This window comes from Accipiter gentilis, chromosome 14 (assembly GCF_929443795.1).
Source record: "Accipiter gentilis chromosome 14, bAccGen1.1, whole genome shotgun sequence".
NCBI lineage: Eukaryota > Metazoa > Chordata > Aves > Accipitriformes > Accipitridae > Astur > Astur gentilis.
This window is the reverse complement of record NC_064893.1, coordinates 17,850,829-17,864,728: the sequence shown is the minus strand read 5'-3', so window position 1 is coordinate 17,864,728 and position 13,900 is coordinate 17,850,829. Positions and strand designations below refer to the sequence as shown.

The 13,900-nt window shown below is 47.3% G+C and overlaps 1 protein-coding gene across 2 annotated transcripts in view; it reads left to right on the top strand.

Moving 5' to 3' along the window:
• The first annotated feature begins 5,453 nt into the window (after positions 1-5,453).
• MMP24 (matrix metallopeptidase 24) overlaps positions 5,454-13,900 on the top strand; it is a 45,749-nt gene continuing 37,302 nt past the window's right edge. The window contains exons 1-3 of one of the 2 annotated variants that reach the window (XM_049817558.1): positions 5,454-5,593; positions 7,697-7,845; positions 13,479-13,595. In XM_049817558.1, the coding sequence (XP_049673515.1) occupies positions 5,495-5,593; positions 7,697-7,845; positions 13,479-13,595 (365 nt within the window). In that variant the 5' untranslated portion in view covers positions 5,454-5,494. The other variant, XM_049817559.1, reaches the window with a different exon arrangement.

The window sequence follows — 13,900 nt, the reverse complement described above, 5'->3', positions numbered from 1 at the left end:
AGTTAATTTTCCCCAAGCTGAGTCTGTTTTGCCCATGACGGTAACTGGTGAGTGATCTCTCCTGTCCTTATCTCTACCCACAAGCTCTTTGTTATATTTTCTCTCCCCTGTCCAGCTGAGGAGGCGGAGTGATAGAACGGCTTTGGTGGGCACCTGGCATCCAGCCAGGGTCAACCCACCACACTCGTAGTGGAAACCAGAATTTTATAATTATCTTTAGTTTGATTATGGCTTCCTACAGAATATCCAGTTAATCTGTCTGTGAATATCCACATTGTCTTGGAGTCTGCAGGGCCTGATAAACTCCATCCAGGAACAAATCTACAGCGTGTTGTCTTATTATAATAGGTTTTATGTAAGGGCTTTTGGAAAATTTCCCTTTCACACTCCGTGGATGTAGTATATAGTAAGGTGTTGGAAGAACATATGAATACCGATTGCCATTAGGCATAGGAATGGATCTATGGAACATTCCAGGCATGAGAATACCGTTTCCATCTATATGGACCCAAGATGTGAATTATCCATTTCCATTAATGCTGTTAATTTTAAAGATATATTGGCATTTTCAATTCCCAGCCCTTACAAAGCAAGTATGCTTCTCAATAGGTTTGGTCTCCCAGCATATCCAGGGGTCTCCTTTCAAACTAGCAACGAACCCTTCTCAGGCTTCTTCCTTTCTTTAGTGAAAATCCGTAACATATATGGCCATCCTTGTCCCACTGAGAATTCAATGGGACAGAAATCCAGGAGACTTGATTTCCGGTAGAGGATGGGCTTTTAGTGCATTTCCAACAGTTGGGCTTATTTGCCACTGCTGCAATAGTTTGGACTGTTGCTATTGCTGAATTATGGAATGAATATGTATAATCCATATTCCACCACAAGCTTATAAGAAGGGCTATCATACCAAAATCTAGGCTTCAAAATCACTATTAACAGAAAAAACAAACAGACATATATAGCAAAAATAATTATACCTTTAATTCTAAGTAAGGGTATGGTTCAGTCCATGTGCAATCCCCAAGTATCAGATTACTTTCCACTTTCCTGTTGTTGAATTCTTATGCAAGATCAGTAGTTTCACAGCCAATCCACTGGCTCTGTGTAAATTCCCAGCTGCGGGTAAATCAGTCTCAGCGACGGTGGGATGTTCTCTCACTGGCAGGAGGGTTTCCTGGTTCCACTTCCAGACTGGCTGCAGCTCGGAGTGATGGATTCAAGTCAATTTTTCCTCCATCTTTACTGCTGAGAAAGGTTAGCAGTAACAAAAATGGTCACTCCCACCAAGGAGGTAAGTTACTGTTTCTTTTGTGTACTTTTATCCAAACATTAATTTCCTAGATTGAAGGGGTGCAGAGCCCCTTCTAGAGGTACTGCTTGTATTAGCTGTGCCTGGGCCTGACTGTATTTTAGTAATTTCTGAACCTGTAAAATATACTGGGTCACATTTTCATTTCCTGATAATAAAATTATATGAGTGGGTACATCAGTTCCAGGCTGTTGTATCAGTCTTTCAAATACTATTTCACAGGGAGACAGTTTTGTTTTTTGTTGAGGTCTTAGTTAAATATTCATAAAGGATGGAATGCATGCAAGACACAGTTACCTATTTGGCTGCAGCATAAATTCCTGGCGTGAACTGATTTTTAGCACCGTCTGGGCTAGTGCAGCAGTCTCAAGATGCCCTAGATAGTGGTGCATTTTTGCTAGGGGAATCTGGTACGGCTTCAGTAAAATAGGAAGGTTGTCCATACCTGCTTTCCATATTCTCTGGGAATCTTTGGTCACTTCATACCTTCTCCTAGAGCCAATTCCTTCAGCACTAACAGTCAAACATATCTTTTTAGGAGTGGACAACACCAGGTTGGACCATTGGTCTGTTTGTAAGCCTGGTGGTTCATACGGCTGTTGTGCTGCGGCTTTAGTGGCAGTATCTGTTAGACTATTTCTTATCTCTTCTTTTGTCCTTCTGCTGGTATGGGCTGGCTGATGAATGACAGCAAGTTTCACTAGAATTGTATAGCTTTTAACAGTTCAGTAATTTGAGGAGCATCTGATCTTTTATTTCCACTAGAAGTATAAACCCACACAACTTCTGTAACTGCCCAGTAGCATGGCATACTCCAAATGCATATTGAGAATTAGTATAAATATTTACAGTCTTTTCTTTGGCCAGCTGACAGGCCTTTGTTAATGCAATTAATTCTGCTGCTTGTGCACTCAGCTTCAGAGTGAGTGGTGAAGTCTCCACTACTCCATTCATTGTAGTTATTGAATAACCCATAACACAGTTGCCATTCAGGTAATACAAGGACTTGTATACAAAGAGTTCCAGACTGGGATCTAGAAATGGCATATCTGTTAAATCTCCTCAAGCCTTTTCAGCTTCACAGGTTGTTATTACACAATCATGATACGGAGTTCCTTCCTCAGGTAAAGGGAGTAGAATAGCAGCATTCAGTGTATTACGCTGCTTAAGTGTTATGTTTTTTATTGTTAGGAGAATCAGCTCAGTGATGTATTTGCTGTGGTGACAATGCCTGTGTAACTTGTAGCATCGGAGGATGTCCAAGCACTAGTTTTTTCACTCCATTTAACTAGGAGTGCTGCAGCAGTGATTGCACAGATGCAGGCAATGGATCCTTGAACTACCAGATCTGGCTGAGTTGAATAATAATGCAATTAGATGTTGTCATTCCCCAAAGCCTTTGAGTTAACATCCCTGAGGATGGGGGAGGATGTTTTTCTGGATTTTCGTAAGGTTTTTGACGCTCTCCCTCACAGCATCCCTCTGGACAAGTTGTCCAACTGTGAGATGAGCAGGTACACGGTGCACTGGGTGAAGAACTGGCTGAATGGCAGGGTCCAAAGGCTTGTAGAGAATGGGGCTACATCTGCCTGGAGACAGGTCACCAGCATTGTTCCTCAGGGCTCAATCCTGGGGCCAGTTCTATTCAATATATTTATAACGATCTCGATGCAGGAGTGGAATGCACCATTAGCAAGTTGGCAGATGATACCAAACTGGGAGGTGCGGTTGACTCTCTTGAGGGACAAGAGGCCTTGCAGAGGGATCTAGATAGACAGGAGAACTGGGCAATCATTAATGGCATGAAATTTAAGAAGTCCAAACATTGGATACTCAGATGGAGTAACACCAGGCACAAGTATAAATTGGGAGAGGAGTGGCTGGAGAGCAGCCCTGGAGAAAGGGATCTGGGGGTGCTGGTTACAGCAGGCTCCATATGTCAGCAGTGTGCCCTGGCAGCCAAGAGGGCAAAATATATCCTGGGGTGCCCTGGCAGCCAAGAGGGCAAAATATATCCTGGGGTGCATCAAGCACAGTATAACCAGCTGGTCAAAAGAGGTGATTATCCCACTGCATTCAGCATTGCTGCAGCCTCACCTTGAGTACTGTGTACAGTTCTGGACTCCACAATTTAGGAAGGATGTGAAGGTCCTTGAATGCGTCCAGACTAGGGCAACAAAACTGGTGATGGGGCTGGAAGGAACGTCCCATGAGGATCAGCTAAGGACTCTGGGTTTGTCTAGTTTGGAGAAAAGGAGGCTGAGGGGTGACCTTATTGCTCTGTACAGCTTCCTGAGGAGGGCAAGTGGAGAGGGAGGTGCTGAGCTCTTCTCCCTAGCATCCAGTGACAGGATGCATGGGAATGGTTCAAAGCTGCATCAGAGAAAGTTCAGGCTGGACATTAGGAAGCATTTCTTTACTGAGAGGGTGGTCAAACACTGGAACAGGCTTCCTAGAGATGTAGTTGATGTCCCAAGCCTGTCAGTGTTTCAGAAGCATTTAGACAGTGTCCTTAATACCATGCTTTAACTTTTGGTCAGTCCGGAAGCAGGCAGTTGGACTACATGATTGTAGGTCCCTTCCAACTGAAAATGTTCTATTCTATTGTATTCTAATTGTATGCAAAAAGCACTACAATTGCTCCAGTTCCCAAAGAGATGCAGTGTGATGGTGAATGGGATGGTCTGACAAAGTAGCAGTGTCGGGGAGAAGGAGGATTGCTACAGTAAGGCAGGGGGTAGAAATGGCAGCCTGAGCTCTTCTTGGGCAAAAAAACAAGAGGCCTGGCATCAGCAGTATTGAGGAGGGTGGGGAAGCTCTGCTGGCTTGTCTTGGCAAAGACTTCCCCTCCAGCTTCTGCAAGCAGGGCAGAGAGGCTATCCTGAGCATAGCCACTGCTTCAGCAGCATGCAAGCTGAGCTGCAGTCAGCAGGGAAAAGCCCAGCACTGGCTGTTCATGCAGCAGAGCATGTTCATAAAGCTACTTTGACAAAAAGATGAAATCCCTGTCCTGCATTTCTAAAACTCAGTGTCCTCACTCTTTCTCTGGGGGAGCAGCAGCACTTTCTGGCCTGGGACTCCCAGGCACAGTGACTCCTCCAGCTCCAAGCATATCACTGGTGCACTGACCCCTGTTGCACAGCTCAGATTTGCCAGCCAAACTGCCCTGTGCGCCAGGCTGGCTGTGGGTGCAGTGCTCCTGCATTCCCTTCCGAGCAGATACGAATTCAAACTTCTGGTATCAGCATGGTTAAGCTAGTAACAGAGCAAGAGATTTGCCTGGTGGCAGAGTGTCTCCCCGCACCCAAAATCCCTGATATAAAGAGTTTATTAAGCACATGTGAAAGTGCAGGCTGCTGACTGCTCTTTCAGACCCTCTGAACTAAACGAGGCTGGGCCAGGGGGGCTGCCACCCACAACCTCCTCCTCCTTCAACCTGTCACTACGAGGCATCATTTCTGGAGTGAAACGGAGAGAAATGGAGTGTGACAAAGCCCTCAGGTCTCTCTGATGTAGCACAGAAAGTGATGTCTCCACCTGGGTGCACATCTCAAAAGCGCATCACCTCCTTTCAGGCCGGGACGGCTTCAGGGCAGGACCACTGGCCAACAACCTGCTAGCCCCACTTTTCCTCTTCTCCTCGGGCTCGTTATGAGGTGCATACAGCTGGCCTGCACCTGGGGCTTCTCCACACGCGTCTGCCGAAGATCTTCAGGCTGCAGCCAAAGGCAACGCGAGACAGCCTGGGCAGGGAGCGGCACCTCTGAGAACGGGCAACAACCCTGTCGTGAGAGAAGATGCCCGCAGAGAAAGCCCTCGGCCCTCCCGCATCTGCTCTGGTGCTGCGGCGGGGCCGGGGGCCACTGCGAGCCCCTCCGCCTGCAGCCAGAGGCGGCTGCATGGAAAAAAGCCCCGAGGGACGGCGACCCGCGGCTGTCGGTGCCCGGCGCTGAGCCCTTCCCGCGGAGGATGCGCGGCCAGGGCCCTCCCGCCGGACGGGCGCACCTCCCCAGGGCTGCACCGCCACCCGTCCTCCCCAGGACAGCTGCGGAGCAGCCCCGGCCCGGCCCGCCGGAGGAAGAGGCGGCGCGGCGGCGGCCGCCTTCTACTTCCGGCTTCCCCGCGCAGCCGCAGCCCGCGGCGCTGGGCTGGAGCGCTGGGCCGGAGCCCCGCCGCGCTGCCATGGCGCCGAGGCGGCGCCGGGGCCTGGCCGCGGCGGGCTCCCTGCTGCCGCTGCTCTGCGCCCTGCTCCGCGCCGCCGCCGACACCAGCACCGGCCGGGTAGGTCTGGCAGCGGGAGCGGGAGCGGGGGGCCGGGCCCGGCCGGGCGGGCCGCTGAGGCGAGCGGGGCCGGGCGGCTCTGGGTCGGCGAGGCCGGCGGTGCCTCAGCCGGGAACGGGGTGCCGGGGACCGAGGAAGCCCGGGGGCGGGTTGTGCGCTGTGTTGGCTCGGGGGCGGGCTGGAAAGCTGTGGGGCAGCGGCTGCCCGGCTCCTCCGCGCCCGGCTGTAGCCCCGTCGCCGCGCCTGGGCGCTGCTGCCCGCCAGAAGCCTTCCCGCCTCTCCTGTAGGCCCTCGTCGTGCCCCCTCTCCTAAGGGGCCGGTCTCGGAGCTGGTGGGCTGGGCTCAGGTGTGCGGCCACAGTCGCTGGCAGCTCCTCTGCCTGTGCCTGGGCAGGTCAGGGACCGGCAGGCGAAGGCAGCCGCGTCCCTCCTGTGTGTGCTGGAGCATCAGCCTCCCGGGAGGAGCTTCCCTTAGTGCCTGTGGTGTGGTGTCCCTTTCCCTCGTCCGCTGCAGCGTCCGAGTCTGGCCGGGAGGGAAAGGGGGTAGTCCCACTCAGAGCTGGTTTGGTTAGTGTGCTCTGCCCTTGCTGCTCAAGGACACCTGATCTTGGTCAGACCGAAGGTCTGCATGTTCCAGCAGTTGTTGGAGGTCAACGCTAGATGCCAAGGCAGTGGTAGCAAATGTCAAGTCTCCAAGCACTTTTGCAGCTTGGCTTTGCCTTGAGCCATTGTTGATGTCCATGTTGAATAGCAGTGTATGCCCAGTTACTTGGTGAATTTTAACATGCCTGGCCCAGATGCTGTCTTACACCTTCTTTCTCCTGCTTTGGAAGCAAGGCCTTTCTGTCGTCCCAATGGATTCTGGTATCTTCTTGTTGCCACAAAGAAATGGGGATTGTTCTCCCTCTTGTGCTCCTCCTGACTTGAGCCCCTTTCCCACTGCTGTGTTATGCTAAGGGAAGACGTGCCTCTCCTCTTCCTTCTGCTCTGAGTGATCAGGCTGCCAGTGTGAGAGCAGCACATGCAGATAATCAGTGCTTGTATGTTGAGGACTGTGTCCTGTGGGTCAGATGGATTGTTCTCACGGCTAGAAAAAGCTTATGGGATATATGTTGATCTCATAGTAATCCTGATCTAAGTATTGAATCAGAGGCCTGGGGTATTGGCCAGAAGAAGGAAGCACTGGGGTGTGTGCAGGAAAAGTTACGGTGAAGAGTTTCTGAAAGCCAGCCTTCGTTCAGGTTCTATTGGCATTTGCACTTAGTGGTGAATTAATATTCCTTTTTCATGTGGTATCAAAGTGAGGGGGGGAGGAGAAGGGAGGAAAAAAAAATCCTGAATTAATGGGTGGTTTTGAAAATGTTGTCTTTAGCATTTGACAAGTTTGACATGTGGTTTTATCTAAGGCTGCATCTTGGGGTGGAGGTGGGGAAAAGGAAAAAAGCTGCGTGAGGAGAGTTGGCTATTTTCCTGTTCTGACAATTTGCTAGATATCTGCTATTACTAGAGGGAAAGTCCATCTAACCAGAGTCCCTGCAAACTTTTGAGTGTGGTTTTTTTGGGAGTGGTGTTTTTTGGTTTTGGGGTGGGTTTTTTTTGAAAGAAATACTCTTGTGCTCAGTGCATGCTTAAAGCTGAATCTGTGTTTGGGGGGATTGCCCAGGCGTGTTACACTGTTTGCTTGGAGTGCTGGTCCAGAGGCAGCAGTAGGTGGTGGGCAGTGTGTTATTGGGAGCATGTTGCTGTGGGGACTGAGAAATCTCGTGATGGCAAGGTGACAAGGTGCATAGGAGGTCTTTGGAACAAGGACAGAGATTCTTGGGAATTTCTGGTGCTCCAAAGACTTAAGTCTTCTCCAATTAATCCGTAGGGATGACGGCCATTTTTGATTGGCAGGTCTGCATTGTCCTGTTATGACAGATGATATTAAGCTGGGTCTTCAGCCCTTCACAGGGATCAGATGGTATTGCCAAACCTAACCAAAAAAAGAGAGGTAGTTGAATTTTTTGGGGTAGTTTGTCACTTTTTCTTTTGAGGAAATATTCTGATCTGTTAAGTTGAAAACTTACCGTGGCATCTTACCATCTGTTTCTTTCTTTTTCAGGGTTGGTTAAAAACTTACGGCTACTTACTTCCATCTGACAGCCAAATGTCTGCCTTGCAGTCGGGAAAAGCTGTGCAGTCCGCAGTTGCCACTATGCAGCAGTTTTATGGGATCCCAGTAACAGGAGTTTTGGACCAGACAACTATTGAGTAAGATTAACGTAGGCTAATTTTGTCTTTCCCTTTCTTAATGCATTGTCATATTACCTGGGTAATTATTCCAGCTACAAGAAGTCCTCAAAAGGGATAGATTTGACTGACTTAGCCAGAGAAGTCTTGATTTATGAAAAGGTGTCCCTAATGAAAAAATGTAGACAGCTCCACCTTTTCTTTTTTCCAACAGTACTGTTTGTGAGTGTGAGGAGAAGCTCTTGTCATTTTTTGTATATAGATCCCCATTGCTGGTGCGCAGGCAAAGTGTGAATCCCATGAGCTTCTGAAAATGGGGAACATCAAGGGTTTAATTTGTTTCCATTTCTGTTTGGATTTAGGTGAAAATCTGGCTCCAGAAATGGCTTCTAATGTATTTCTTCAATTAATTGGAGTTGTGGATCTGCATAGATGCTATTTGTGAAGCTCTATAGTTCCAAGTTGAAGTGAGTTGTTATAGTCTGATGATGATAGTCAAGACTACTTAGCTGTTGATAGTTGCCATTTGTTGGATGTTAGATGTTCTCTGTTGAATGCTGCCATGTGTTATTTGTTGTGTGTGATCGATGTCTTGATAGCACAGAAGCATTGGTCTAAATAACCTAGGCTGAAGGGACTTTGTTCTTTGAAGGCTGTTGCCTTTAGTCTGCTCTTCAGTGTGTACCGCAGTGTGGTGTTGAAGTGGTGTTTGTTGCTGCTACCATACTGGCTTCCTGTTGTCTGATTGCCTGGATGTTGTATATTGGCTGAATCTGTCTGCTGTTGGTCTGGACTAGGAGAGCATCTGTTGACTAAAGCAGAATGCTGATAAGGTCTTACTAATGCTTTCTGGGGGAAAGAAGCATCTTATCATGAGCAAAAAAAGAAAGCACAAATAATAGAACTTGCTTAGGCCCTGCCTGAGAGTTTTCCCCTGACCTTTCCTTATTGCATTAGTAGACCCTTTTAGAGTGTGCTCTGCTTAGTTCTTCATCTCTCCTGTTGTGGCACTCTGCTGGCAAAAGGGACACAGTAGCACAAAAGAAGGGCGCACAAAGTAACCAAATAGTGTGAAGAAGAAAGGGGTTTGGTTGTATGCCTTCCAGACTACAAGAAGAGGGAAAAACAGAAAAAATTAGTGAATTAGGCAGGAGGGGATCATCCTGGACTGGGAGTGCCTCTCCAGTGAGTGTAACACTCTCCCCTTTAGCTCACAGGAAAAGCCCCTTGTTCGCCATTGGGGGATAGAAAATCCTGTTTTTGTTTTTCAAATGAGTTGAAAATTAAATGCTTTTTAAAGGTGGAAATTTTCCATCCAAGATTTCTTTGCCATTAATAACACAGTTTGTAAGTGAATGCTGAAGAAGAGCCAGAGAGCAAAGTTGAGTATGTCCAGTTGGTGTGTAGAAGCTTCCAGCTGGTATGCGTATGAGTTGGAAGGGAGTGGGGAATGAAGGGGCTAGGATATTGGGGTGCTAGTTTGGAAAGTTAGGGAGCTGCTTTGCTGCCTTGTGGGTGGCAGGGCAAGGGAGCAAACTGCATGTGGGAGTCCCTACTTTAGTAAGTAACAGTATTTTTCTGGAGGAAAGGAAGGTGTTGCCCATGTTTTACTGAGTTTATGTATGGGCAGGGGTTGATTGGTGCATGAACACCTCAAGCCCGATGGGTGAAATACCTAGATGCTTCCCTTTTCTGAAACTTGAGTCTCCAAAGGCTTGAAACCTCAGCTGCAACCAAACGTGGGTATGCTTTGCAGGCATGTTTGTTTTCTCTACCTCCATCTCTCCTGAATCAGTATCTCCATATGTTGTGTGGCAGGGTGGAGTAGGAGCACCCACCTAGAAATTACGTGAAAGGAAAAGGAGGTCCTAATTGCTGTTAGCAGTGAGCCTGTGTTTTGAGATGGAGGGGCATGTCTGGCTGGACCTTGTTGGGCTGTTACTTCCTCAGACCTGGTTGTGGAAGCTGAGCAAAAGGAGAAGAGCTGGCAAGGCAGGCTGGCTCTGAGAGCTCTGAATTTCTCAGGTGTTTGCTAAGCTGTTATTTCAGTCTGTGTTATGAATTTTGAGATTACAGTTATGAATTTTTCTGTCACTTCTGTCAGTGTCATAAGCTCTGTCCCTTTAAAGTGACTTTAGAATCAGTCAGAGTGTGAAGTTATTATTTTCTATGGTTTCTTTGTTAAGCAACAAATTCTGCATATTCTGTTTACACTTATTATGGAAGCGCAAAGTTTTTCGTCTCCTTCCCCACAGGCCCCCAGATCCCGAGCTTGTTCTTTCCTCCAAGAGTGACACCCAATTGTGTGAAAGCTACCATGCAGGCACTGCCAATGGGACTGTGAAATGGGAAGGAACACCACCATTGGTGTTGCTTACTGGTACCCAAAAGGAAGGTGGGGTGGGGGTCCATTCAGCAGAGGGGCTGTCTTGAGGTAGCAGGTCGAGGATATGTAGTTTCCTATAAGGATTGCAGGGGAGAATACATAAAATGGCCTTCTTGTACCCTGCAATTGACAGTACCTCAGCAAACTTTGTGTCTGCAGCTAGTGGGTTGGATTGTAATTTTGCTCAGCAGCTAGGCAAGGATATTGACTTGGGAGCATGCCAGGAGAGGAGGCATGCTAGTGCCTAACAAAGTGGTGACTATTGTGTTTGTTGTTATCAATCGCATGGCCCTGGAGGGAACCAAGAAATAATCTTACTTGTGTAGGAAGTGTCTTGTGTGTCTTGTGCTTTGTCTTGAGCCTGTTGTGTAGGTCTCTCACCTTGGGATGCACGACACAGCTGTTTAAAGATACCACTTCCACCAGTCTCAATAGGTGATTGAGAGTGACAGCTTCCTCTACTTAAGAGAGCCCTGTGGAGGGCTTAGAGCCTGAACTGGGGAAAGCAGTCATATCTGGACGAAAGCAAAATGTCACTGCTTTTGGAAATTACCTGTTTTCTGCATGCCAAGCAGCTGGAGGAATGCAATAGTCTATGCACAAACGGTGCCAAGTAAGAATTTTGATGATGCAGTGTTATTGGTGCCCCCATGTAAAAAAAAAAAAAAAAAAAAAAGTGGGGGAGGGAGAGGGGGGAAGCAACCATAAGTAGCTGAATCCTGCTTCAAGTAATCGTCTTCTGTTGTGGTTTCTGATGTGATGTGTTTTTATGAATCCCCTGGAAGGGGATTCTCAGTAGAGAATGGCTGTCAAAAAGCTCAGCTAAAGAAGACCAATGGCAGCAAGCTACAGCTTAGTGATTATTTTGCCATAGATCCGCCCTGCTGAGAAAAAATGGCTGGACTTGTACCCTGGCCCGTGTGATTAGACTAGGGCCCATATGTCTAGGAAGTAAGTTGAATCAGGGAACTGATCCAGATAAACATTCTCAGCTTGACATGAGCACAGGCTGTTGACAACTTGCGTACTGCCTAGCTCTAACCTGGTAGTTGGACTTTTTTACTAGGTGTGTTTCAGAAAGTGCGTAGCTGAGCTCTGGAACAAACTGTGGTAGAATATGGAGGTTCAGACAGGCCTGAGTGTAATGGGGTTGAAAGAGGAGTTGGGCAGTCACGTGTAGCTGAAGTGTATTGACAGCTCTGCAAATGTTGATACCTTGGGAGCTTTGGCTCAAGGAGCCCTTAAAGCCCAAGGTACCAGTATGGCAGCTTGCCTCTGGAACAGCACCATGTTCTGCCCTGTGTCCATGTGTTGTAATGGATCTGGCACAGGAGCAGGGAATTTGACTATCTTTGAGGGAATAATTAGCTTTTGGTTGGGTCTCTGCACAGTTCTGATTGGCTTTGATAGCATAGGACTAATCCGTATGGGGGCTGATTTCCTGCAGCCTGCTCGGCATAGGGCAGCTGTTGGGAAGGGACAGCCAGTGTTCATACGTAAAACAGACGTTGAGGTGTGAGGGACATGGCGATGTATTGCTAGTGTGTCAGCATAGCTAGGTCTGTCCTGGAAGGTCCTGGTGACTTGTCCTACACATCCGTGTTGGTTTGGTAACGCTCCCCTGTTACCTTTTTGTCTTCTAGATGATACTAGTAAAGATAAAACAGAAGGTCATTTTCTGACTGTAATCAGGGCCTGATGATGGCGATGTTCAGAGTACTGGAGTTCTTATGAAGTTCAAGAGATGAAAACGTAATTCACACTACAGTTTGTGTAAGGTTATGCTAAAAACTCTGTACCATATCATATGACTGGAATTTTTTTAAAAAAATACTCAGGATATACCTAGGACAATACAAGCTACAGTAAGCCTAACATCTCTCTAGCAAAGTGGTAGAAGCAATGCAAAAGACCACAAATAAAGGACACTTGGAAAAACACAGTGTATTGAGGTTGAATTAATATGGCATTTCTAAAAGCAAACCTTAGATGTACCGCTTTTCTTTGAAGGTGGCAGCAGTTGTGTGGGCAAGACAGATCTGATTTCCACAGGTTGCTTAGATTTCTGAAAGACATACCGTACTGATAAATGTAAGGTAATTTAAGTGGGGAACATCTGTGCTAGCTTTCTATACACAGCTGGGATTCTTGTCAGTACAGTACAATAAGTATAACAACCTACATTTGCTCTGTTCTTGGTGGGGAGAAGATGACAGATGACTGCACTGGAATTTGTAAGCACCCATAGTTTTTACAGTGATGGGCAGATTCATTCCTCCAAAGCCACTTCTGATTTCTCTGGAGTGTGCCCACACCAGCAAGCAGGATAGAATTCTGGGGTACAGTCTATTTCTTCTTGTCATAGAATCATTTTGGTTGGAAGGGACCTCTTGAGATCATCTGCTCCAACCACCTGCTCAAACAGGGACAGCCAGAGCAGGTTGCCCAGGACCACGTCCAGTTAGGTTTTGAATACCTCCAAGGATGGAGACTCTACCACTTCTCTGGGCAACCTGTGCCAGTGTTGACCACCCTCAGGATGGTGCAAGAAATAAGCAAAAGGTCTGTTAAGGCTGGAGGTAAAGGAGATAGGGGAGGAGACCTGACTTCTCTGATGCATGGATGCCCATGCAAGAAACAGCATCCTTTGCTCTTCCAGTTCACCTGGCCATAGAGGCAAGAGTTTCCTATATCATGAGTGACATCAAAAGAATCAAGGGTTATGGGGAGGACCTAACAGAATTTGGTGACTGTGACCCAGAGATTGGAGTGATCTGTACTGGTTCTTACAGGTGAACGCCTTAGTTGTTATCTGAGAGGGTCGTGTTTGCACTTGTTCAGTCTTATCTAGTGAGTTATGAGTTGGAGGGTTTTTTACTCGCACAGGAACACTTTAACAAATGGAGAATGGATAGAGTAGGTGATAGGAGAGTTTGGTCCCAATACACATGAATATGCAATTTTGATCTGGGTCTTTTTTGTGGCATTATCGTCATTAAGCTCTTGTCAAGTGGAAGGCTACCTGATCTGATATCTGTGTTTCTAAAAGGAAAAATAAAATCTTTTTGGTGTGCTGAGGTGTGTGGATTGCCAGCAGAATTGGGGTGTATGGCTCTGTGCAAAGAGAGTAAACCCAAGAGAGGGAAGACTGAGCCCTTCTTGGTGTCTGCATTGGCTATCCCTCAGAGGTCTTCCAATCACCCCCTGAGCTCTTTTGACTCTCTTTTCCAAAGTCTGTTAGCTTGCTTTTCCTTTCCTTCCGTTCCAGGTGGATGAAGAAGCCTCGATGTGGAGTTCCAGATCATCCCCACCTACGCCATAGCCGGAGGAAAAAGCGGTATGCTCTAACTGGACAAAAGTGGAGGCAGAAGCATATAACCTACAGGTATAGCCCCCTCCCTGCCCCTTTTTGTTTGGGGAAAAAAATGTTCTGTGCTTGTTTGGCACGCAAATTTTGTAACTACTTTTAAAAACTGGATTTTCCCTGTAATGCCTAGTTGAGGCTTTCATTCTTAGAACATGGTGGAGGCGAATACTTTCAGAGCACTGGAGTAACTGAAGAGTCTATTCTCAATTAGAAAATAAGTGATTGGTAAAGACACCTAAATCCCAGCCATCAGTTGTGTAATTTTGGCAGGAAAATCCTAGTAAGCCCTTTTCTGTTCCCATAGAAATCTAAGGCTCTAGCCC